Consider the following 27,723-nt stretch of genomic DNA (forward strand, 5'->3'; position numbering starts at 1 on the left):
GTATGTGCTGGGTGTATTTGTATAATGATGCGTATGCAAGAATGGGTGTTTTTGTATCTTTGTATATTTGTGGGTGTGAATGTGTTTGTGTGTGTGTGTTTGTGTTCTTGTATGTAGATGTGTTTGTGTATATATGTGTGTGTGTGCGCATGTGTACTCAAATGCATATATTTCTGTGTGTGTGACAGCATGCTCAGTCAACAGGAAAATTAGTGCCATCATTAGGTGTGCATACACGTGTAACTGACTGTTTCAGCCTGAGATATGTTTATTTGTCAACCTAAAGTCATTGCATACAATGTATTTGCCACGTGTAGGCCTACAGGGAGTGTTAGTCCTGACTTTTAACACCAGTGAGGAAAAGTATGGGTAAATCTTTTGTGTTCTCATAACAAAGGGTATGTCCCCGACTGGGCTTTTAAAGCTGCTTTATTTCCTTCAGATCTACTGCTCTTCCTGACACCTTAGACATGGTATCTTCATTGGATTTTTAGGGGGATCAAACTAAGCAAAAGGGCTCTCTCCAGTAATTCTTGGTACGCACTCAATGGGGACCACATGTGCCAGTGAGAGGCAGAGGAAGCCTAAATCCTTTGAAACCAGGAATTGCCACAAAACATGAACCCCATCTCAGCATTTGAGTCATCTGGGATAGAGAAGCCTACTCACCTTAATCCTGTCATTGTCCTGTGGAACAAAGCACTCAATGCCATGTGGGAGTCTTCTCAACAATCCTCTATGTGCAGTGGTACTGACCCAATGTGCCTTTCCACGAGCCACTTTGCCCCACTTGCACATAACAGTTTGTTCATCGAACCATGCAAGTCCTGTCCCCCAACCTGTGGAAACTGCGTTAATATGATGCCTCAACCAGTTGATGAAAGTTGTGTAAAGTCCCCAATGTCTCCCATGGATCCAATGTAGGGGATGATACATTTTAAATTGCACCATTACATATTGGGGAAACCTGCCAAGATGCCACTCATTATTTCATGGAATTTGAGTACCCTGCATTCCATATTAGAAATAAGTATGTGACATGTAGATGTGCATAAAGTAGTATTTCTGCATGGTACTCTGTGATCATATGTTAATTGGCCAAATTGTAGTAATGGATGTCAAGACTTGCAGTGGCAAAAATAAAACAGAAGTAAACTAGGAGAGTGGACATACCTGTGATGATAGAAAAAAAATAAAAGGTGATAATAATGATAACGTGTTTCTGACCTGACATCACTTGAAATCAAAAGCACAGAAGTATATCTTTTACCAGAAATGATACTTTGGTCAGTGTGGAATGGTAACTTTCCGAAATTCATGAAGAAAATGCAAAGTAGGCTTTGCTGTAAAGCCACACACGCACACACACAAAAAAAAGGATTTGCACAGAGCTCGCATGTTTTGGCACGACTACTTCTTCACTGCATCTCAAAAAGTCTTTCTCCTGTATGTTCTTGGATTTACAGCAATCTGAACAGGAGCGCCAACAGCTTCAGAAGCAGGTAATAAAACTTGAGGCAGAGATAGCCAGCAAGACCAAGGAACTCGAAGCGTTGTCGGCCAGCCAAGCCGAAGCAAAGAACCTCACAGCAGGTAAAAATTTACACCTACTCCATGCCAGACGACATACTGTATACGCCATGTATTTTGTGTGTCAAGTGGAAACATAAAAATTTAATTCAAAGCTTTACCTTTTAGCGATGTGACTGTGCTTATTTTGCTGAATGCATTGTAGAAATTAGTAGCATAAGGCAAAATGTTTTCAAGAAATGTAAAGTGAAGATGTAAAATGACACCTGAAATGTGAAATAATCATAAGGATTCTGTTATCTCTGTACTTGAGTGTATCTCTGCGTCTTTTTTCCCCTTGGTAATGACTAGGGCTAAATGAAGATGTCGAGCGACAGAAAGCAGAGGCGCGAAAGAAGATCCGCGAGCTGGAATCCCAGCTAGCGGAGAAGTCGGCACAGATCGCCCAGCTTGAGGCCTACCGTGATAAGGCGGGGATCTTGGAGGAGGAGGTGTCAAGACTCAACTCAGAGCTGCTGGAGAGCAGACAGACGTCAGAGTCGACCATTTTAAGCAGCAAGGAGACCTACGAGCATGAGATCAAGGTATTAAACCACTGACCATCCTTTACCTGAGATACCAAAATTTGGTGTGTATGGAAACTGTGCATCAGCTTATGGTCAAAATACTGTATTTCATTAAATGGTATTAATGGGTTATGCAGATCAAATTATATTTGACTGAGTTTACGTAGATCAAAAGGCTTTGAAAGGGTTAGGGTTGATCTTCACCCTCAACTAAAACAAAAGATGGTAAAAGTCATATGAGATTTGCTACTTAGTCTTTCACACACCCGTGATATCTCCACTTGAAATCCAGACACCCCAGCACATGAAAGAGTGTGTAGATGATTCCGCAGTGTCGCATGATTTTGACATTTGCTCTGTTATGTGCCTGTATTTGCCTTATGGAGAATAGAGCAATAATGCCATGTATCCCTGTGTAACGTGTGATGCTTCCGTCCAAACCCCAACAGAAACTCCAGTCGGCCAACAAGTCCAACAGCAAGCTGATCAAACAGCTGGAGGAGAGACTAGCCAAGGAGTCTGAGAAGCTCCTGGAGTCAGCCAACAGACAGCTCCAGGTACAGGAGTCTCTGGAGGAGGAGCTCACGGAGAAGAAGAAGCAGCTGGAGAAGATGCGTGCTGACTACGAGGAGCTGAAGGCCAACCCAGAGGTGAGAGGTCGTCACCTGTATCGTCCCGTTTGACATAAAGCTTTTTTTCTGAAAAAGCACAGAATGGTACTGTAAAACCAGAAATATTTGCAGCATGAAACTTTCGCAAATTGGAGCTGACGGCCTTTTCTCTCAGCACAAAACTTCAAGCAAATTGTCACTGGCAGTGAATGCATTGTGTAGACAAAAACCTTTTGTTTGCATTTTATTTCTGGTAAATCTGGCCTCCTTGCCAAATTCACATGAGTTTCATGCATGCAGAATTTTTTTTTGATTTACAGTAAATGGTTATGTATGCCACATGGTCAATGCTTAGGTACTCAGAGAACCAATAGTTGCACAAGACTTCCTACCTTTTTTTTCCCCATACTTTCTCTCTTGAAGAATGCATTTTGATGTGTTGTTGTAGTGTGCAGATATCAGAGAGGATAAAAAAAGATATGCATAGACTTGAATGTAAATGCAAATTATTTTCTAGTATGGACAGAACAGATTTAGAAAGTGTCTTGGATAACAATGACTAGCAAGTTTACTAAGTTAGAAAAGCATACATGTTTGGATACATTAGCAGACATGATTAGTCATGGTTAGTCATAGGCACATGATTGAATTTTGCCTGCGAACCTTTTACTTTCTTGTGCCTTTTTCAATAGGGAATTTCTCGATGGTTGGAAAGATTGTTGTTTCCTTTTTTTCTGCAACAAAACAAGCAAACAAACAAGCAAACAAACATCCTTGTAGAATGTAGTTGTGCTTGTTTAACCGGAGGGCCAAACCCCAATAAGTCGCTTCCTTAACGAGTGAGTTGCACTCTCTCTACAAACTAAGTAGACCATGCTTATTTTCAAGTTTTTATTGTAACAAACAACATTCCACTGGTCTACCTCAAAAAATTTGTTGCGAAAGCCTCCAAATCCAAGATGGCGTCCAAGATGGCCGCCATATTTACTGAATTTGTTATTTGCAAGATAGAATTTGATTGAAACATCAGACTTCAACAAATTTGATGTCATATGAAAGAGAATAAAATTGTCTACAAGTTGATACCATTTTTGTGGGTTTTTATGATAATTGGATTGAGATTTTAAGGAAAACACACTCATTTTTTGATACTTTTCTGAAAAAAGGAAAATCATGAAAATGCTTGATTCAGCATAAATCAAAGAAAGACTGAAGGATTATCTTGAAACGTTTCAAAAATTTTGCTTGACATATAGTTAATATTTGGAGAAAATTAGGGGTCAGTACCATTTTTGGTTCAGGAGCAATAATGTCTCAAACTTGAAAACTCACTATGTAAAAATGGCCACTTTAGTTGTGACAAGACCTTGTTGGTCGTGAAAAAAGCCTGCTCGCGCCAAGACTACTATATGCACCACTGGCACTGGCGCCTTCAGCAGCGCCAGTGGTGCGTGTAGTAGTCTTGGCAAACGCAGACTTTTTCTTTGACAAACAAGGGTTTGTGCCTGTAAACTAACTTTTCATACCAAGTGGTAGCTCAGGTGACGCTGATTGCTATTATTTCAAAGTAGATTGTTCTGAAGCAGATGAGATGAAGCAAAAACATCTTTCAAATATTGAATAGAGGTAGAAGCTTGAAACACTAACCTTGCTATAGAAAGTTTAAAACAAAATTAGGATCAATCACTCAAAAATTTCAAGATTGCAGGCCATCAGAGCTGACATAGTGTATTGCGCCAAAGAAAATGTATCATTTTGATTTTGATACAATTTTGTCTGTTTTGCTGTCTATTTATATGGTTTTTATATATTCTGAACATTTTGATGGTATTCCAAACCATCTTAGGTTTTTATGGAGACATTTTTCAGAATGCCCCATGAATATTTCTCTAAAAAGTAAAAAAAAAGATAAAATCAAAAATGCTATGAAAACCATGCAGAAATTAACATCTTTCCCATAATATAATCAATATTTTGAGAAATTAGGGGTCAGTATTGTATTTGGTTGAGGAGTTATAATGTCTCAAACTTGAAATCCAATTTTACATAATATATGTTTGCATGCATCTGTTCCCAAAGACGTCACAGAGGGTCACATCCAAGATCGTGCTTACTTTTCAGAGCAAAACTTCATAAAAGTTGATACCACTTTGCTGTGTATTGTGATAAATTTTAAAGAAGAACTGAAGAATTGTTTTGTTTCTAAGGCAGATAAGATTGAACAGAAAGTAATTTCCAAAAAGAGATAGGAGCTTGGAATTTGGCACAAATTTTGCCAATGTGTAATATTTAGCGATAAAAAGAGTATCCACACTCGGTAATTAATCAAGGTTGTCGTTCAAGGCATTATTTACCATTAGTGCACGTAAAACAAAAACCCAGCTTTAGATCATTCCACAAACTAGTTCTAACCTGTGAGTTAGGGATAGAACAACTAATGTACAAACTTAAATCAGTATATTTAATGCTAAATATTGTTAGATATACTAAATAGATCTGATAAGAATGTTTTTTTATATACTAAATTGTTAACGGTTATCATGGTTATGGTTTCTTGATAAGAAATGGTGTTATCTCCGTATGTTTTAGGCTTTATTGTAATTTTTTTACATGGTAGAATGTTTTGTGATACAACTAACCTGCACATATAAATCGAATGTGTTATCTCTCCCAATGGTAAACAATACCTTTAGTGTGTTGCGTGAAAGTTAAATCTCAACTTATACACTGTAACCAGGGTAACTTATAATTTGATATATTTTTTGATCTTCTTATATTGCTGTCTATTACATGTTTCTATACATCCGAACGATATTGTACTAGTGAAAACCATATTGAGGGTCTTTTTTTTTTGGGGGGGGGGGGGGGGTGGAGCTCATTCCAGTGTTTGGGTAAGGCCCAATCTTTGATAAAAAAGAAATGCTTCTGTATCAAAGATATGCGTTTTTACTTGTATGTTACTCTGCTGTTGTAGAAACGTGAATGATGATGTATTGTGTAATAATGTCTGATTCGTCTTATGCCATTGGTAGATGCTTTCCCATATTAGATATAAGGATCTCTCGAGAGTGAAAATGTTCATTTTCATTCATTTTAGAGTGACCTCGGGGATCACTCGAAGAGTGACGAGTGATCCCTAAGGCAGGGCTCGACACTAACGGTGGTCCGGTGGCCCAGGGCCACCAAAAACGCACGTCGGGCCACCAAAATGTCAGAAATGAAGAATTTGGTTGCCTGATCGGGCCACCGAAAAAGGTCGGATATTTGCCTTTGGGCCACCAGAAATAAAAGTTAGTGTGGGGCCCTGCCTAAGGTCACTCTAAAATGAGTGAAAATGAACATTTTCACTCAAAAGTCATTCCAATTTCACTTTAAATTCACCGTTTTCTGTTATTCACTCCTCACATCAAAAGTAAAAACTTCCACTCTTTTTCGGAGAGTAGAATATCAATGGTTTTAAAAATATGTCCATAAAAACCTTAGACGGTTTAAGATAGCGCAACAGACAAAATTGTATCAAAATCGAAATAATACATTTAATTTGGCGCAATACACTATGTCAACTTTGATGGCTGTCATCTTGATTTTTTTTTTTGAGCGGTTGATCTAAATTCTGTCTTAAACTATCTACAACAACATTGGTGCCAAGTTTCAAGCTATTGCCTCTATTTGATTTTTTTTTTTTTTTTGGCTTCATCTCATCTGCTTCAGAACAATCTACTTTGAAGTAATAGCGATCAGTATCACCTGAGCTACCACTTGGTATGAAAAGTTAGTTTGCAGGCACAAACCCTTGTTTGTCAAAGAAAAAGTCTGCATTTGCCAAGACTACTACACGCACCACTGGCACTGCTACAAGCGCCAGTGCCAGTGGTGCGTGTAGTAGTCTTGGCGCGCGCAGACTTTTTTATGACCAACAAGGTCTTGGTCACAACTAAAGTGGCCATTTTTACGTAGTGAGTTTTCAAGTTTGAGACATTATAACTCCTGAACCGAAAATGGTACTGACCCTTAATTTTCTCCAAATATCAATTATATGTCAAACAAAATTTTGGAAACGTTTCAAGATAATTCTTTTGTCTTTCTTTGATTTATGCTGAATCAAGCATTTTCATGATTTTCCTTTTTTCAGAAAAGTATCAAAAAATGAGTGTTTTTTCCTTAAAATCTCAATCCAGTTATCACAATAACCCACAAAAATGGTATCAACTTGTAGACAATTTTATTCTCTTTCATATGACATCACATTTGTTGAAATCTAATGTTTCTATCGAATTCTATCATTTAAATAACAAATTCAGTAAATATGGCGGCCATCTTGGACGCCATCTTGGATTTGGAGGCTTTCGCAACAAATTTTTTGAGGTAGACCAGTGGAATGTTGTTTGTTACAATAAAAACTTGAAAATAAGTATGGTCTACTTAGTTTGTAGAGAGAGTGCAACTCGACCTCTGTTTTTAGCTTTTGGCCCCCCGGTTAGTTGTTGGGAGTTAGTTTAGTCAACAGGCACAAATCACTGAAAATACAAAAAACAAAATCAGACAAACAAGAAAAAACATTTCTTCTGCTGCTCAGATCAAAGAAGTTACCAAGACGGTTGAAGTCGAGTCAGAGGAGGCAAAGAGGGCGCTGTTGCAGTTCAAGCTTCAGAACAACAAGCTGAAGAAGGACCTTGGGGAGCTGACGGAGGTACACAAAGACACTGAGAAGCAGCTGGAAGAGTCAAAGACTGAGGTGGATTCACTTGTACAGAAGGTATATGGTTGTCACCTTTGACCCTGGTCTGGTGTCATTTGTATTCATTGTCCAGAATCTAGTTTTCACTCGTAAAGAGTCCAGGGCCCCATTTCATGAAAGATGGGAGAAGAACAACCCTTGCTGGAATGGCAACTTCCCCATAGCAACATCCAATCAGTATAAAGCTGGATTCTTGTCATTACCGTGACAATTTGCCATTCCAGCAAGAGTTACTATCATATCAGTTTTTTATGAAATTGGGCACAGGACTCTGAACTCTTAGGGTGCGATTTCACGGAGCACGCGAACGATTTGCGAAGGACGCGAATGGCAAAATCCAGCATTCGTATTTTAGGCTGCAAAAGATCGCCAAACGAACGTGAGGGTTCGGAAGCGTCGTCAATTGTTCGCGAATGTCGTTTTTACTTCGGCGAGAATTTCAAAAAAGTTTGAAATTTTTTGCGAACCTTTTCCGCACACTTGGTCGTGATTTTCTCGTGAATTGTTCTCGAAAGTGTGTCTTTAAAGCCTCGTCATATGCGCAAGACCTTCGCAAGACACGTGCGATGTTTGCAAAATGTTCGTGAAACCCCAAACAGACTCCGAAACTTTGGAGAATGTCTCGCGTATGTTACGCGAAATCTGCAAAGTTTTTCCAATCATTTTACGACGTAATCGCAAACTGTTCGCGTACCTTTTGAGACATTCTCGCGAACGTTTGGCGCACGTTTGGGGGATGTATGACCTATACCTTTTTTACAAATAAAAATCGTACCATACATCTAAACATCAAACAATTATTAACAACTACAGTAACAAAAGAAATTAAAGACTAGCAAAGAGAAAGAAATGTTTGATACAAAAAAATCGCAGAATACACTTAATATTAATCTAAAGTATGCAAAATTTCATTTGAACTATAGAGATTATGTGTTGGAGGAACTGCAAAAAAAAACATCAAATGCTTTACTAGTGGAGATAGGTCCTAGGGGAAAAAATGTAGGCAAGCACTCGATAGAAAAATGAGAGAAAAAGAAAGAAATAGAGGAAAGAAAAAAAAAATCAACTCAAGACAGCTTCCACCTCTCCTTGGGTACATTTTTTTCGTTGTTCGCATTTCCATCGCGTGTTCTTCGTGTGTGTAACATGCTGTACTTTAGCAATTATACACACGACATTCGCACATACGTCATGGAAACTTCGCACAAATTGCGCAAGAATAGTTTTCGGCTTCATTGTCGGAACGCATTCGGAGAAAAACTTTTCCGAATGTTGGGTTTTGTCATTCGCGTCCTTTGCAAATCGTTCGCGTGCTCCATGAAATCCCACCCTTAATGAGTCCAGGGTCCCATTTCATAAAAGATGTACGTTAGGATACCTACTCATGCTAAAATCATAGCAACCTCTCGTAACAACAACCAATCAGACAGCAGGAATCTTGTCATTACTGTGACACTTGTTGTTGCAGCCAGAGTTGCTGTCATAGCAACTTTAATGAAATGGGGTTGAGATTTAAATTGTCCTGTGATGGATATAGAAAAGGAATGTGTGGAGTGGTTAAAAAACAGACTGGATGGGTTGAGACGTCACATTACTAGTTTCAAAGCCTGTTTGAGAAAATGCTTCAATATTGTATTCAATGGAAGATGCCTGTGGCATTCAGAGAGGCTACTAGTTCACACACACACTCTAACACAAAATATTTGCAACAGCTTCATTCAGTGAACTTATTGATTTGAAGGTTGTCATACTGATGTTAACCATCACGCGGGGATGATGATGATTACAAATTAAATCCACATGTTATGAACTACCATATTGATGTAAGGATGATGCATTGGAGGGTTGTTGTTTTTCCTCCCACCCCTCACAGCTGGAGGAGCGGGAGCAGGAGATGGCGGAGGTGCAGCAGCAGATGGAGGAGGAGATCCGGGTGCTGGAGGAGACCAAGGAAGAGGAGCTGAGGCAGACCAGGGAGGAGGCGGAGCAACGCAGCAGCTTCCTCCTGCAGAAGTACACGGCCATGCGCACCCGCTTCCAGCAGCTGCGGCCGGGCCTGCTGATGATCGCGGAGGAGTACCAGCAGCTGCGCTCCATGTGCAGCCAGTTTCCCACCATGCTCAGCCAGGCCATTGAGGATACCAAGAGGGAGGTGAGGAGACCAAGAGGATGGAGGAAGAAGGAAGGGATGGGGGAAGAGAGGGGGATATTTGAATTTTATATAATTTTCCCCCTTTTTAGGAATCAGTTTTTACCCTGTATGTAGTAGTGTTAATTTCACAGCAGATTTGCCTCTATGAGCAAGATGGGAATTTAGCACAGCAATGCAGAGTATTAGTTAACTTTGGCATATTCTCCCACTGGACTACAACCTACAAGAGCCAGCTGGAGATGGTATGTACTATTTTGCAGACAGGAATGTGAAATAGGATTGGTTGGAATGACATCACCTCTTTGTTTGTTTGTTTGTTTTTGATACTGCAGGAATGAAAAGAGAAAAAGCTTTACTGTTAAATCAGGTCAAGGGCTTGCAGACGTATGTTGTGAATGGACGCTCATGGATGAAGTAGTGATAATTTGCAGCTCATTATTGCACTGTATAACAAGACTTTTTATTTGTGGTAATGAGGAAAGAAAAGGCACTGAATTGACAAGCAATTGAAGTAGAAAGCACTTCATATCCTCTGTAGTGACATTAACATCAAAATCACCCTTTAAATGTCACCATCTTCACGATCCCTGTTAGATTGGTGCCAAGCTCTCCAAGGTTGCCAAGCATAACGAAGAGCTACACAAGAAGTACCAGCGTGAGCTGGCCCTGCGCAAGAAGTACCACAACGAGCTCATCGACCTCAAGGGCAACATCCGCGTCTTCGCCCGCGTCCGGCCCCTCATCAAGGAGGACGGGAGCGGCATCGCTGCCAAGCCGGTGGTGACCTTCGACGAGGACGACGATGGCCTGTTGAACCTGACCAACAAGGGGCGACTGTCCACCTTTGAGGTGGACAAGGTCTTTGACATGTCCTCCACCCAGGATCAGGTGAGCAGCACACCATGTCAAGATGTCATCGACTAACAATCTACACTTCTCTGATGCCCCTTTATTACAATAATGATGATAATGTGGTCCTTCTAATCCAGATGCTGAAACCTCTTCATGGTTAGCACTGCTTGTCATCACCTCACTATCACCAGATACCTACTTTTTGCACCTGGGTCAATTAAGAGTGCTATCACTGTTAAAACATTTAATGAAAAGTTGTAGGCACTAGACAGGACGTGATTGACATGAGGGGGAAAAATAATATTGATAATAAAATTGTATTTGCGTGACCTGTCCAACTCTGAATATATCTCTGACCCTACTCTTTGTTTGGCTATCTATATGGCATATGATCGTGCTGCCTTTGCAATCAGATTTACCGTGCAGAAAACCTGGAAGTGTTGCTGACAGTTTCTTGCTTTAAAATATGCTATACAGTGCTTTAAATGCTATTAAAAATGCTATTAAAAAAAAACCCATACATGAACAAAAACAACAATGACAAAAATGCTCTACCTATGCATTTTTTCTTCCAGTACATTTATTAGTTTCCCCACCATCTCTCTCACTCTGTATCATCAGGTCTTCAATGAGGTCCAGCCTCTGATCATCTCCAGCATCGATGGCTACAACGTCTGCATCTTTGCCTATGGCCAGACTGGATCTGGGAAGACATTCACCATGCAGGTATTGAAGCTGATAGAGCAGTACAATTCATGCAAAACTGACATGCAGATATATCATGCTTTGATTCAGAGACTCTGAAAATGTAACTTTCAAGATTTCAGAGTAGATTTTCAACTCTGAAAATTTACTTTCAGCTAGTAGATGTGATGCTGACCTTGACCTCTGGTGTCGTCCATCAGCACCAATGTCCACACTTTGCTCCTGAAGCAAGGGTAAAGGGTGAGAGTAGATCTCAATATTTGGGGCCAAATTTGGCATTTGTGATCACACCTGTGGTGTACGAAACTAGAGAAAAACTAACTGTCTATGTTGTAAGGATAAGGATGTTCTCAGAGAGGGGAGTGAGAGGGAGGGGGGGGGGGAGAGAGAGGAAGAACTGCAGAGGATAGGCTGAAAGGATATTGAGGGAGTGAAGGAGGAGGGGGGGGAGGTAGGGGTTGGTAAGGAAGATTTGGGACATTTCACATTTTAACTTCAAAGATACCATGCCTAAATCATTTGTGTTTTATATTTCTCCCAGGGTCCAGCTAAGAATCCAGGCATCAATCCAAGGGCACTCCACCTCCTGTTTGATGAGACTGCTGCCCGCTCGGATTTCACCTTCTCCATCACCGTCTCTGTCATGGAGATCTATAATGAGATGCTGAGGTACTCTTTGTTCTCCCCCGCTTGAAATCTTCACAAAGAAAATCGCCACTCTCATGTTAAAACTTGATCTGATAAATGGAGTTAGATCAAGTGGAAGAGGGAAAGTTTCATCAAAATTTGCCAAAGAGTATGAAAGTCTTGGAATTATTTATTTTCATATGATTTTATGACTGGTAACAGAGCATCATTATACAAACATATATTACTGTATTTACAGGCATTTGGGAAAGTTTAGTGTCATGTCCATTAAATAGGCAAGCATCTGTGTGGGGGGGGGGGGGGGGGGTGGGGGGAGATGGGTGGGGGTGGCACCTTGGGTGATATCCCAAAAGATATCATAATATCACAATCACCAAACGCAAAATGAGCTGAGATTATGATGTTATTGCTTCCTGAATGTCCCATTTTTTCACACTCAAACTTTCAATGTATTTCCTCTTTGAAAGAAATTGAGATATAAATCATGGTTGTTGTTTTTTTCATAGTTGGATAGATTCAGTGTTGATAAGTTTGATGAAGGAGGAATTATGGTTGCTAAATTATTCACAGAGATGACTGAGCTTGATGATATTATCAGTGGGCAAGGAAACTTGAAGTTTCAACAAAAGCGTATACTTATGCAGATAGATAAGGAAACTCCCATCAATGTTGTCATACGTCATTTGAAGTCCTGTGCCCTGTTACTGTGACTACCATCGTTATTTGTGCCATTACAGAGATCTGTTGAGCAGCGACCCAACCAACAAGCTGGATGTAAAGATGTCAACAGAGGGAGGACTTTATGTACCTGGACTGACAGAGGTGGAGGTTTCCTCGGTGGACGACATCAATGAGGCAAGTCTCTGCCTTGAAGAAGGCTACTCTAAAACCAGAAACCAACCGTATAACAGCAGACATATAACGCGCATAAAAATAATTGCAAAAAGTATATTTTTTGTGAGAAATTAGTTATATGTAAAATAATGATATTATAAAGATAAAGGCGTAAATATTCATGATTGAATGACGCGCCTTAAATATAAAAACAACAACAACAAACAACATTTTTTGCGTACATGAAAACTTTCATGCATTTTGTGAGGAGCAACAATTTGTTAAGAATGCACAGCGAAGCTTTTGTCGTCAGAATATATTGAATGCCAGTAGAGGTGTGATGAGAATTATCTGACCTTAGAAAGCCCTTGGTAGTAGACACATGCTAGCCAGTCCAAAGGTTGGTTGAAGCTCTAATATATATATATATATATTTTTAAATAGATATAAGGTGAATTGTTAATTTGTAATGAAATGTAATGTTTTTTTTATTTTTTCCAATTCTGCAGGTTTTTGTGACTGGCCATAAGAATCGCTCCACAGCCTGTACCGACATGAACGAACACAGCTCACGGTCACACGCCTTGCTCTGTGTCAACATCATTGGGACCAACAAAGCTACTAAAAAGCGAACAGTTGGTAAGTGCCATGAGAGGTTTTGTGTTCTATGTTTCTATAGATATTTGAGACTTTGAAATTTGATTTAGAATTTAAAATTCAGTTCTTTGCATACATTTGACAACTTGTGCAGTCTTCAAGAGTATGCTTCGGAAGTAGGTTTTTTATGCCTCCGCAACGAAGTGGCCGGAGGCATTATGTTTTCGGGTCGTCCGTCCGTCCTGTTTTGTTTTTGTCGATATCCCAAGAACCGTGTGGTGGTTTTACATCAAACTTGGTATGAGGGTATATCCGTGGGGGATAATACTTTGTGTGGATTTTAGGGTCACAGGGTCAAAGGTCAAAGGTCACAGGTTATTTTGTGAAAAAAAATGTGAAATTTCATGTTTTTCTCCATATCTCGCAAATGGTTCAAGGTATCTTCATGGAACTTAGTATATATGCTTGTACCGATGGGCAGTGATTATCTAGGGAAGTTGGGGGTCATGGGTCAAAGGTCAGGGGGGTGAAAGGTCAAGGTCAACTCCTCAAAATATCACTACTTTCCTTAAAATGCAATATGCCTGAAGGTTTTTTTTTTAAACTTGATGTATGGCATGTATTACCCAATATATATTTTTGGGGAAGTTTCTTGCCAAAAGGTCAAAGGTCAAAAGGTAAAAGGTCAAGTGAAAGTGCTAAATTGCACTTTTTCCTCCATATCTCGAAAGTAACTCAAGGTATCATCATGAAACTTACATATTTATGCATGTTCTACCTAACAGTGATTCTCTGTGGAACTGTGAGGTCAAAGGTCAAACGAAAGGTTTAGATAATGCTATTTTCCCATTTGATACTGAAATTATACTTTTTCTCAATACCTTAAAAATTACTCAATGCATAAACTTATAAAAGGGTCAAAAGTCAAGTAAAAATCATCAGTTCCCCAAATACCTGCACTCTGACATTTTAATCATTCATCCAATTGAACCTAGTTCTAGGAAAGTGAACATTCAGCACATTTGTGTCAAATCTGTCATTTTAATATTTTGCTAATTGTGTGAAACTGTCATCACACATTGTCAAGACATTGTACTATACACCTATTAGGAGAACCATGCATTATGGCAGAGGCATATCAGTCGCCGTAGCGATATATCTAGTTTTTTTCTTTCTTTCTTTTTTAAACGAAAGGTTGCAATTTATTTCAAGTAGAAGCAGGAAGCATTTACAATGAGGGGGCTTCTACATTTATAAAACCAGGATTTGGGGAGGCATGCCTTTTGAATTAGAATGGTTGCCAATTCCAGTAGGAACAAGTTATAGAAAATGTGTGCTGTTACTCCTCAGACTTATAGTGTATTTAACAGTAGTGAATGAAGAGATGATCTTACTGTTTGAATTTTATGTTCTTGTCACAGTGCTAAGGAGAAGTCTTTAAAGGACAAGTTCACCTTCATAAACATAAGGATCGAGAACATGCAACAATATTAGTAGAACACATCAGTGAAAGTTTGAGGAAAATTGGACAATCGATGCAAAAGTTATGAATTTTTTAAATTTTTGTGTTGGAACCGCTGGATGAGGAGACTACTACAGCATGTGAGTCATATGCGTACAACAGTATAAAGAAAATGTAAAAGAGAATTCAACATATTTTCACTTTTTTCGCATAATAAAAGAGCACTTGACTTGCCTCTTTCTAAAGGCAGGGGGAATAATATTACCCATAACATTTGTCGGTAATGATTCAGGGGAATGTGTACTTTTTTCAAAAGATGGAATTTTGTGAAATTCTCTTTATATTTTCCTTATATTGTTGTACGCATGTGACATCTAAGTTGTTCATACACTGCAGTAGTCTTCTCATCCAGCGGGTACTGCACAAAAACTTCAAAAATGCATAACTTTTGAACGGATTGTCTGATTTTCCTCAAACTTTCAATGATGCGTTCTACTAATATTGCTACATTCTCTCAATCCTTATGTTTATGAAGGTGAACTTGTCCTTTAAAATGATATATCATGCAAATGTACTTCAGCTTGGTTTGAGTCAAATCTGGAATCCAAAAGCGCTTGGCCAAAAAAGTAAGAAATATGAAAGCATTCCTGAAGCGTATGTGATATGTGAGTTGAAAATCTAGTTTGATATATCCAGCTGTATTATAAGCTGTATTATAATCTTTGCAAAGTATTAGCATGTGACACTGTCATTAGACAGAGATTACTGTATAAGCTGTTATTTTCGCGTACAGAAATTTTCGCGAATGAGGAGGTCACGGACATTTTCATGATTTTAACACGGACGCTATCATAAGTGCACTAGTGCCTGTCAGGTCGAGATATTTTCGCATGTTGTTAAATTCGCGGTCCAGCAGAAATTCGCGAAAATTAAACCCTCGCTAAAATAACACCTTATACAGTATTCAATCTATTGAATTATTGAAAGTCTTGAGTAAGACTAGCAGATGAGCCTAGCTGCATATGCAATAAATTGATAGTTATTGGGGTCTCTTTAACATTGAAAATGGAATAGTAGTACCCTTGCTTACATATGAATGATAATCCAGGGCCAAAGTACAACATGTCTGCAAGACTTTCGTTTTGCTTCCATTCACCTCCCCAGGGAAACTAAACCTGGTTGATCTGGCTGGCTCAGAGCGGGTCAACAAATCAGGGTCCGGCACTGACCAGCAGAGGCTGAAAGAGGCCCAGTCCATCAACAAGTCCCTGTCGGCCCTGGGCGACGTGATCCAGGCCCTGCGGTCCAAGCAGGGCCACATCCCGTACCGCAATTCCAAGCTGACCTACCTCCTCCAAGAATCACTTGGTAAATCTTCCAGCTGAATGCAGTCCAGCAGGGAAAATTCTTCTTATAATTCACTACTGTTTAGCTTTTGAATTTTTTTTTTCAAAGAGAAAAGATATACAGTATGTCTCAAAAAAATTTACAATTAGGTTTTTGCATTGAAAACTTCCAATATGATCGAATTGTCTAAATGCTACTTCAGGGTCTTAAAATATAACATCTTACCTATATTTTGCACAAAACCCCATTCAGTTTGGCTAAGTTGTCACAGAGAAATGTGGATCTTTGTAAAACATGTCATGGGTCTGATTCTTCCAGATTTAGCACTCATGGATGTTCTTGGTAGTGCATAATGTGTGGACACAATGGACAGAACTTGGAGGGAAGGGATTCCTGACATGCTCTACAAAACTCCTAATTTCTCTCTGACCACTGAAGCAAATCGGATTGGGTTTTCAGTAAGATGTGGGTAATAAGTTATAGTTTCATATCCTGAAATTGTAGTTGATTGATTCACTATTTCTAAAGTTACCATCGCGGAGGGTCCCGTTGTAATTTTTTGGGGGACATACGGTAGAAGTTCCAATGTGCTGTGTTTAAACCAAGCAATGGAGAGCAGATAAAGCATTTGATAAAAACCAAAAACCAATTCCTTCTAAAATAAGAGGCAATTTCATCAGCACCATATATGATTTGTATCTGTTGTTGTGATATCAGTACTGTGTCTAACATGCATGTGTTGTGTGCTGAATATCACTTTCTTTGGCATCACTCTTACTTTGAATGTGCAACTCTATGAAATTCCATATCTTTGTTTTAATTGTTCTTGTTTAATGTCTGTGTTGCATGTTTGATTTCACTCTGTGCACTTTGTGATCTTTCATGTGGAGTGGAGTTGCACTTTTAAGGGACACTTCTCATTTCCTCGTCCCCCAATGTTTCAATCTCTGTGTAGGTGGTGACAGCAAGACACTGATGGTGGTCCAAGTCTCCCCCGTGGCCAAGAACTCTGGGGAGTCCCACTGCAGCCTCAGCTTCGCCCAGAGGGTGCGCAGCGTGGAGCTGGGTGCCGCCACCAAGCGCACCGACAGCGCTGAGGTGGCGGCGCTCAAGGATCGACTCTCCCAGTATGAGGTGAGGACACGATCCATTATCCGTGCTCTGTGTGACCACTGAGCAATCACTGTAAACTTTAATATTTATGCGCAACAGATGTTTTGCACTGAGTAGCTCAAAAACATGTTAGCAGGTACTTCAAATTCACGCTGCACTATTGTTTACTCACATATTTTCATGCAATTTGCAACAAAAAAAAAAGACTCCCTGCATGAAAATTGATGTGTTGTCTGATCCATTCCAATGCGCGGCTTGCACAGAAACTACTAGCATACCAGTACACACGTGCATTCAAATTATTACTACTACTAACTAGGGCACATGAGCAAACAAGCACATGCACATACTCATACCAGGGAGGCATCACTTAAGAAGCGCACAATTCTCAGCCCATTTAGAATGTGCAGAAAAATCATGAAGATATTTTTCAGGAATTATAGAATTGATGTTAACCAAAAGAAGTGCAAAATTTGTGAAAAGTAATGAAACCATATCCTTATTTTAGATTAAACTGACATGCCAATGTGAAAATAATAATGTCTTTATCAGCAGTTTCCTGAATTATAAAGATTTGCATTTTGTTAGTACATGTATGTTTCTTCAATGCACAGTTTGCAGGTGAAAAAGGACCAATAAGTCAGTTTTGCAATCAACTGTAACTTGTTGAATGTACCATGACCTGAAATAGCCTATGATTTCTGTGATTTCACCTTTGCAGGATGTACCAACTTCGGCAAGCTACTCCTCGCCGGCCAGATCAAAGACACCCACATCCAAGTCGTCTCGTCCCACTCCCAGGCGGTGATGAAAGGAAAAGTCCTCCCCCCCCCCCCCCCCCAACAAACAAACAAGAAATAGATTGACTGATTTGCCAAGTCCCAAGTATTCACGTACCCAGTACTCTCAACAATTCCTTCATGTAGGAACAGTATTACCTTGATTATGATATAAAAGACACCAGTACTCTTGACGGTTGCCATGGTAACAAGGGCTCGGGATAGGCGACGTCATCAGGACATGTCAATAGATCAGACAGAGCAAAGCAATAGGGAAGTGTTGCTGGATTGAATCATGTAACCGAAAGGAATCGTCTAGAGCGGTATGTGATTGGAAAAAAAAAAATATTACAGCTCCTGTAAAAGTTTGGCATCCAACTCTGCAATTTCCCATATCACAACATACATGCATAGGATTATGGAATATAAAGCATCATCCATAAAGGAGAACAGTGAATCATGATTCTGTAAAGTCCTGGAAATTGTGCATAAGGACCCGTTCTAGCTGCAGGTAGACCAATGGAGATGAAGTAATCCAGTATAAAAGAGCCCCGATGTTGTGCAATAGGGCCCACCCTTGGTGCAAGTTAAACCATGCAGGATGGAGAAATGGGTGGAAATCGATGAGGATTTTTGTGTGGAAACTTTATTTTGTTTTGAACTCGTGGAGAAAAGCAGATTGAGGCTACTTCACTCATCAGTATTCATCGACATTTTGCAAGGGAGCTTTCCGAATTCAGCGAGCCATCATAAGCGTGTAACAAATACCTTTAGAGGTTGAGAGTGCCCTGGGTGGCATCCTTTTGTGGTGTGTGACGTAAGAAAATGTTAAAGCTCAGTCATATGATGAATAAGACAGTTTAGTCTCAGTATTTATACAATTTCTCTTATGATTCTTGGCAGTGAGTTTAGGAAATGGGTACAAATGTGCTATGAGCAGAATTCTGCAAGCTATCAAGAGAGTTTGTGTGGTAAATTAGGCGATGGATATCTGCCCTAATTTGATTATCTGTTAGTGTTATTATGTTTACATTTCTGCGTGATACATTCAAATGCTTTAAGATTGATATTGATTGAAGAAAGTAACAATTAAAGTTAAAGAGAGGTAAAAGAACAGACAAAAATGTTGTTTTTGTCTCCTGACCACTTTAGAAATACCATTGACCATGGTGTGTCCATACAAACTTCGATTACTCTTCACTCAGAGACATCCAGTATATCTTACAGGTGTATATCTTTTGTGTGTTTTGTTGGTAGGAAGATTTGATGTGAATATCACTCATCCAGTTAGTAATGATTTGTGATTTCAATTTAGGAAGAAAAGAAAAAAACCCATCAATATCAAGTACTTGTTTGTTTGTGTTTTTGTGTATAATATTATATTTTGACCATGTCTAATCTAATGGTGTATGTGACAAAAACCTGTGCAAACATCACTTAGCAGGGCATTTTTTCGAGTAATGAGCATTGATCATGTGGCGTTTGTTATTTGTGCCACACGAAGGCACTTGCAATATATAGAGCATGAAGATCAGGGTATTAATGTTATTAGTGCCATCCATTTCATTCTGTGATGTGAAGACTGTGAGGGTAGAGATAATGAATCATGACATGAAATGACATCATTATTTATCATCAATTTCTTGAATTTCTTGGGGTTTTTTTTTTTTTGTCGATTTCACTAAATGGTCAAATGTGCACAAGGATGTTTAGCTTACCTCTGCATTTTCCACAATTAACTCCACATGTTCCACTGACAATTCATGGGAGATCACATCACACACTGTTGATAACAGACCATTTGTGGGACCCTGCATCACAAAACCAACAAAAAGTCGCCAGACATGGATTTGTAGTTAAGGTCAGATTCTGAAAGAGCAGACTCTAAGCTTTAGAATGATGTATAACTCAATTCAAATGGACTTCCCTAACCTATCTAAATAATGGAAAGAAAGCACACACTCTGGGAAAGTGTGAACTGATAAAAGAGGCTCTGAAGTACTGGGTCTATTCAAGCACTTAATCTTTTCCAAGCCATGCTAGCTGTGCGATGAAACGGGACAAAACACAGGATGTAAACCACCGGAGCAACAACAATGAAGGGATTATCCACTTGAGCTGAAAATGAGCATGTTCTATGAACACATTCTGTCCATGATTAATGCCAACTTTCAAAGCAGTTGGGTTATCCTTTCAAAAGTTATTGGATTTGAAAGTGAAGAGTGTGCAAAGAATTTCAAGAAATGAAAAGGGGCCTGTAAGACATACCTGATCATTCTACTCTCCTCCCAAATAGGGTTGTAGAAAAACTGCTGAAAACACACTTTCCCATTCATGTTATGATCCCAAACTAAAGAATTATGTTGAAGAAGGATCGCTCTTTCAGAAAATATGAAAAACTCAAGATTGACATGGTTGACCCATTTCACTTTTTTTTTTAAGTCCTCACGTAAAATCAAAGGATGCAACTTTTTGTTGGTTTTGTGATGCACGGTCACATTTGTTGTCTATGTGAGAAGTCTTTGCAGTGTCTGTAGCAGCCTGTAAACATGGTTGTGAAAGCGTTATCACTAAAGTGATTTAATTATTTTTTCTTTCTTCTTTTGGAGAGGAGCTACTTTGTCAGTCCTCTGGCGAGACTACTTCCTTGAAGTGGGAAAAACAAATTGTAGAATGTTCTGTCTGTCTTTGTTGTGTGGAACAATTTTTGACAAGAAACAAAAAGATACAAAAGTGGGCTTCTTGATGTATAGTTTAAGAATGGCATCTGAAATATGTAATACTTGGCGATTTTAATTTGGTGGAATTTTTTTAAATTTTTTTATTTATTATTATCATAATTTTTTTTTGACAGTTGCATCAGTGTGTCAATCCAAATAGTGGTCTGGAATGGATACCAAAGAGGCATGTTGTTGTCAAAATCTTGTGCATTGTTCTCATCCTAGCTGCCTTAGTCAATGACATGACATAGGACTAAACTGACATAGTTGCATCTTGCTGCTTGAAATTTTTGTGCACTCTCCATGAAACAAATGATGTGATGATCTTTTTGTGCAAAGCGTAGGGCAGCTCTTCGTTTTCAATCTCGCACCGAAAGTCAAGGAAATTTGTACATTGCTTGTCTGCAGTATGATAGTAAAATGAATATGAAATATGTACTGCCAAAAAACAAAAAACAAAAACAGAATCGAAGAGTGAAATGCCAGAAAGCAATATTAGAGACCAGGTAGAGTGAAATACTATAGTACTTCCAGTGATTACAAATTGCAAAAGGTGTACTGCCCGTTTATTTCCTGTGTAATCCTTCTGTATAGCAAGTATTCCTCCTATGTGCATTCATATAGGCCAGCCATCTCTACTGTCTACAGGTCATGTAGTGATTTATTTTCACCGCTCTTTAATATCTATCTACTGGAAGTGACATGTAAAAACTGCAAAGTGATTGACGTTTCGTCAGTTTAGAGGCAAAATAAAAGATATTGCCTCAGTACACTCCCACGGTTAAGGGTTCTATTTCTGACTTCAGAGTTTGGGGGAATTTCATGCAAACAGTGAGCACCAGACCATCAAAGGTTACACGCATTTGTTTTGTTGTTACATCCATGTGGGTCCTTCAGTGTTTTATGGGTATTTTTGGTTAAATTTGCTATGGGTAATTCATTTACGGGATCAATGTCTGTTATCATGCAGGACGATATGAAGTAGCACAGAATATGTGATTTAATGCTATGCAACCTCCGAATGAACAGTAATGCATCCACTGATCTCCCATGTTATCAAGAAAGGGGAAAGGGGAGTGTGTGTTTGTATAGCAGAGTGAGAAACAATTTTCATGGAAATTTCTCAGAATGAAAGCATTTATTGAAAATTTCGTCATGAAATGCAAGTTGGCGAGCGTTTGAGGTTGTTTTCTTTAATTAAAGTGTTTGGATTTGTGATTGTTTAGAGTGCTATGGCACTGTGGATTGAATTTTATGATACCCAGTGCTACAAATGGAAAGATATAAACACGCAAATTCTGGAGATATTCTTATTGCTCCCAAGGTCAGAGTTCAAATTGCTGACTGTTGTGGTAATCAGTCAAGCCACAAAATGCCAAAAATCTAGGGAAGTAACAAAAGTAGTCATCTACATTTAACTGCCAACACATATCATTGGTCTTATGCCAAAAGGGCCTTAAACCTCTTCCACTGTTATGCCAAAAGGCCCTTAACACTATAGACTTTGTACACTATTAGTGCCCTTTTAATTGGCACAACAGGGGAAGTTCTTTAAGGCCCTTTTGGCATAAGGCCGACGATATGCTTAACTGGGAAGCATTACAGATAAAACACAGTGTCTCCTGTACAAGTGAAGCAGTCACCTGCCCTATACAGACTTTTACTTCTGCTCTATTTTCTGTGCGGCTGCCATAGAAATGTTTGCAAACAACATTGCCTACATGGATGTCATAATTCGGGGGTACTGTGAACCCTGCAAGGAAGTAATAACTCAAGTTTCCCCCCAGTTTTTCCCCCCGTTTGATCTCATGCAAATTCAAAATCATACAACTTGTTAATCGTTCCTTCAGATTTTGATATTTGAAGGATGAGGAATGTGAATTGCATCCGTTTTCACATTTTGAATGATGCATCCCTTCATTTTCGTAATGTGCATGGTTCTACAATAGTGTCGAAGTCGATTTGGCAATGAATGAAAAAAAAAGATTGTGGTCTGCAAGTGTAATGCTTTAGGAAGCACCCCTTCCCCTCCCCATGGGCTACATTTGTAGGTAGTGATATTTTCTTCAACTAATGGACCCAGAAAAAATAAAACTGTCCATTCTTTTATATTCTTTCCCACAAAATTATAGAATCACTGAATAGCAGTCGTTGACTGAAAATTGATGATATTATGATGGCAGTGGTTGATCCTTGTTACGAATGTTTTTAGTTGTATATATTGCTGACAGTAGTGCCTTGTAACGTGATTAGAGGAGGGCCCGCATGTTTGAAATAGTCATATATTATATATTTTCAACTCATCTATTTATTGCACTCATCACAAATGTACCTCCTCTCACCTGATGTCATCTCACAAATGTACAGATATTGTACTTTTCAGAGTTATTTCTGTACAGAGACCAACAGTAGCTCTTTCAGTCAAAGTAAATTATTTTACAGATTATATGATCGACATGACAACTGTTTTATGTGTAAGTGTGTGTGTATATTTATATCTATATTAATTATCGTATGCTGTATGTGAGGACAAGCAATTTAGGAATTCCGACGTGATTAAGAGGAAGTTGCAAATTTAGAGATGCACTCATACTATGTTCATGTTTGATCTGAGATTACAAAACACTTTGGCCCGAATTCACGAAGGTTGTACAATTGAAACCATGGTTTAAACCATGGACAAAGACCGTAGTATTGTATGAGGCGCCAAGTGTCGCATGACCTATTTCGTTACGAAATCAGTCATTTCATTAACGAAATAATCATTTCATCGACGTAATGTTAACATTACGAAATGACTGATTTCATAACGAAATAGGCCATGCGACACTTGGCGCCCCATACAAAACTGCGGTCTTTGTCCATGGTTTAAACCATGGTTTCAATTGTACCACCTTCATGAATTTGGACTTAAAGGAGCATGGAAGGTTCTCATTCTGTGAATTATATTAGCCCGAGACTCATCGACGAATATGCTCTGGTGCAATTTTGTTTCTGATCAGTGAGAAACTCTTTCATACACACAAGAATTCTAAGATATGATGGATTCATATGAAAGCATTATTTTTATCTCTTTTTCCCTATATTGTATATTGTTTACTTTTACTGCATTTACTTTATAGGAAGGGCATTTGTCAGCTAACACTCATTTTGTTGTTTTGTTTTGTTTAATCAGAATTGTTATTATACTTTTGTTTGTGTATGGACTTGGTTGCATGACTTTTATGCAGAAAGCTAATTTCATATCAGCTGTACAATTGATGGAAAAGGTTTTGAGGTATTGTATTAGTGGACACACTGACTGCTCACAAAGTCACTGTAGTTCAAGGGTACTTCACTATCCACATTGTTTGTCATAATCCAATTCATGAAACGATGGTGAATATTGTGGTTTCGTGAGGACAGCGAAACTTGTGACGAAATATGATATGCTTTCTACATGCGAGACAAATTCATTATTTATGGACAGGTGAGATCTTGTTCAGCATTACTGACATTTTTTTTTGGTGTGTTTAATCATGACATGTGCACATGGAAAACCTAATGCCTTGAGAAGCAATGTACATTTCATGTACTCCAAACATTTTCTCATCCTGCAAGCAAGATTTTTGATGGGGTCTGAATATAATGCCGGAAAGCACAGTACAGCATAGCTGAGGATGCTTTGGTGTAGAAATTAAAATAAGATCACACTGGAGTAGAATGAATCAATACAATATTTGTTCAAAGAGTGCAGATTCTGAATGGTATAATGCATATGAACATGTCAAAAATTGTTTTGCAAATGTAATCATGTACTAGGCATGTTAGGGACATTCTTCTTAAACTGTAAGGGTGTTCCATATCTGATAATTGCAAAATGTACTGTCTGTCATAACCATTGGAATGATGTAAAGTGTGGTACTTTGATAGCAGTGATGATAAAGAGGATCGTCGATCAGTCCTGTGTCTCTACACCTGTCCCATTAGTGAGACATTCAGGTCCTTGCAGACCTTGTTCTGTTAATCTTTTCTGTGACAGGGACTTTTGATAGATGTGTGCAACGAAGGCTGTGAAGTTTTTTTTTTTTTTTTTTTGCCAATCAGCACTCAAAGCACACATAGGGTCATTACTTGAAGAAAAAAAAAAATCAGTTGTCTTGATGCCATCGGAATGACATACACTGTAATCATCTCATTCTTCTTCACCCCTCCCTTTATACTGGACAACAAAGTACATGCGTTTTACTCAAACCTTGACATTTTGAGTGTGAATGATGCAACTGATTTTTACTTTAGTTGCTCATAGAAGCTGTATGTGGAGGGTAATGATTTTTTTGAAAATAGTCCGGTCTGCTTAATCTTGTATGCCCATGCATCTGCAAGCTGTACCTTGCACGAGGAAAAGACGCATTTGGTTACTGTAATTGTTTATATCCGTCAGTTTTGTATGTGTTCTTCAAACATGCATAAACTCTGCGATTAGGTTATGAGAGTAACTACTAATTGTTGTATGTTACCCAGGAAGTACAGTTTATGGTCTGATATATTTAAGAGGAAAATGACAGGGACTTTTACCTACAGAGGAATCATGGGACATTTTTTCCGTCTTATATGTATAGTATTCTACACAGTCATACAAGCACACATTCACATCTTTGTTTTTCCTATTGACCTTTCGTACTACACGAGCCCAGACAACTACCAATATACCAGGTGATAGAGATTTGTATGTGTAATTTAAGTCTGTATAACTGATGTTAGAAGGAATGGTTATCTTTCAGAGTAGGAACAATCACCACCTATTTTGCACCATTTCTATTCTTACCTCCGAGTTAATTTCCATATCTTTGGCAAATTAGCATTTTCAAAGGACAGTGGTTGTAGGTTTGGGCCTCACGTGTGTAACACTGGTCTGTGGGAGATTATATGGTTTACCGGCATTCCACTTTGCAAATGAATTCTGCACTGTGTGATAACACAACAAAACACAAAACAGACAAATCTGCCCTGAAACATGTACAGTATTACACTGCAAGGTGATTAGTAGGTATTGCACTAGTATGCTTTTGCACTTCAGTATTCTAAGGTCATTGTATAGACTAATAAAAATACACTGTATGTCCCTTTTTTTTTGGTGTAAAATAGAATCACTCGATAACTGAAATTACTGTAGGTCATAGTCAAAGCTTGCATGCTTGTATTCATGTCCAAGAAAAGTACTTCACAGATCCCGTCTGATCAATAAATGTACATCGTATGTACGTACGCAGGTATACGCATCAAGTTGTGTGGTTGTCTTGCAACAGTCAGCATAGTAGCTTTTGAAAACAAGCAAGAGTATCAAAATGAGGAAAATTGTGATGTGTGTGTAGAAACAATCTTACATGCATTCCAAACAAAACAAAAAAGTGAAAAATGACTATGTGTGCATGGAAATATGTTAATGTGTGTATGTGTGAAAATAAGGTGTGTGCCCATGTATAAGGATACGGTAAATGGTGAATATAGTTATTAGCAAATTTTACTTTCTACTAAACTACTGCAAAAATAATGTACAAAGATATTGGAGAGATGTTGAAATATGAAAATTTATGATTAATCACCATCATAAATGCAACAATATTATAGCATCCAAACTGTCCTTATTATACAGGTAGTGCAAATTGGCCCTTGTAGCATCCAGACTCCCATCTTTTTGGTACATACACAGTATATAAGCACACACACACACACACTCCCTCGCTCTCTTGCAGGGCTATGTAACACAAGGAAGCATGTACAGTGGAACTTTGTAGAGATCAGATACGTATAAATATCAATCTGTAATAAAACTAGGTAATTTTGCAGGTCCAAACTCTTTATATTGCTTTGTCCTTGTGTGTGTGTGTGTGTGTGTGTGTGTGTGTGTGTGTGTGTTTTACCTGACATAGTGTGAAACTTGATATAACAAGGTAATTGTCATTGCTTTTAGATCTCTTTATAACAAAGTTCTCCCGTACAGCCAAACTGGAGAAAGACAAAGAGACTGTAAAACTCCATTCAATTCAAGAGATTTATTACAAACCATACAAATTATAAATTTACAATGTTTCTAAACTTCACTGGGTCATTTCACAAACAGTGAAGAATTTGGAATACTGGATTCAAGACATTTTTATGACCACAGACAATTCCTGTCTCCTCTTTATCTCTCCCTCAAGTTCACTTAGAGAGCATGTGTTCACAGTGACAATAAATTTATATACATGTACAGTATACACTCACACAGAAAGATGACTAGTCCCTGCTAATTTATTTACATTTCTATACATACCAACATATTTGTACACTGAAAAGTATCCCACTTCTTGTGCAACACAGTTTCCACAAGTACTGTACGTGTGATCTGGCAGAAATTTTTTTTTTTTCGGCTAAAATGTCTGGGAAATTTTGTGGAAGGAACTTGTATCAACCTTTAACATCTGCACAAATTTGCTTTCCGACAGGTGGTGAAATTCAAGATCGTAACGTAGAGCAATGGAAGGAAAAACGCTATCATTCACTCATTTTGAGGAAGAAGCATGCGCATCCATTCACACAGAAGGTAGGCCAAGACTTAGACCAACTGAACTGTGTTTTTTTTATGTACTGTGAACTGCGTAACAGTACACATGCATGTGCATGTTGCAGTCATTTAGGAAGCACAGATATCTTCGCATGTTGGTAAATTCGAGAATAGCGCCTGACATGCAAAATTTGTGAAATATATGGCGTACACAGTGGCATCTCTGCACAGAAGTAACATGCATCACATCTCAAGGAGGAAAATAATTTTTGTCCAGCTTCCAAATGTCACTCACTTCGAAAGAAGTTGCCCACGGCAAGGTGCTACAAAACCACTTGCCCACTGGCCCGGGGCAATGAAATTCACTGGCCTGGGGCAAGTAACATGAATTGACAGTTGCCTCTTAAAAACAAGCAGCCATGGCCAAAACGTCCATTTGGGCAAGTGGAAGAAATATTGTACGTAATACCCTGCATTACGTCAGAGGTTCCATATCATACAGGGGAAAACCCTTTCCAGTCACTATGATCATCTTGATGGCAA

At 38.7% G+C, this 27,723-nt stretch overlaps 1 protein-coding gene across 1 annotated transcript in view; it reads left to right on the forward strand.

Annotated features, from left to right (window-relative positions):
• The window catches only part of LOC139712173 (uncharacterized), a 32,549-nt gene extending 14,586 nt beyond the window's left edge, over positions 1-17,963 (forward strand). Inside the window, exons 7-19 of the mRNA XM_071624013.1 lie at positions 1,467-1,593; positions 1,882-2,114; positions 2,546-2,746; positions 7,284-7,463; positions 9,319-9,597; positions 10,192-10,485; positions 11,071-11,175; positions 11,696-11,823; positions 12,540-12,657; positions 13,146-13,275; positions 15,860-16,063; positions 16,998-17,176; positions 17,877-17,963. Of these exons, the coding sequence (XP_071480114.1) occupies positions 1,467-1,593; positions 1,882-2,114; positions 2,546-2,746; positions 7,284-7,463; positions 9,319-9,597; positions 10,192-10,485; positions 11,071-11,175; positions 11,696-11,823; positions 12,540-12,657; positions 13,146-13,275; positions 15,860-16,063; positions 16,998-17,176; positions 17,877-17,963 (2,265 nt within the window). The remainder of the gene's footprint in view (positions 1-1,466; positions 1,594-1,881; positions 2,115-2,545; positions 2,747-7,283; positions 7,464-9,318; positions 9,598-10,191; positions 10,486-11,070; positions 11,176-11,695; positions 11,824-12,539; positions 12,658-13,145; positions 13,276-15,859; positions 16,064-16,997; positions 17,177-17,876) is intronic.
• Positions 17,964-27,723: the final 9,760 nt, after the last annotated feature.

This window comes from Diadema antillarum, unplaced genomic scaffold, assembly GCF_040938485.1.
Source record: "Diadema antillarum isolate AM-2024a unplaced genomic scaffold, OU_Dant_1.0 seq00001769_RagTag, whole genome shotgun sequence".
Lineage (NCBI taxonomy): Eukaryota > Metazoa > Echinodermata > Echinoidea > Diadematoida > Diadematidae > Diadema > Diadema antillarum.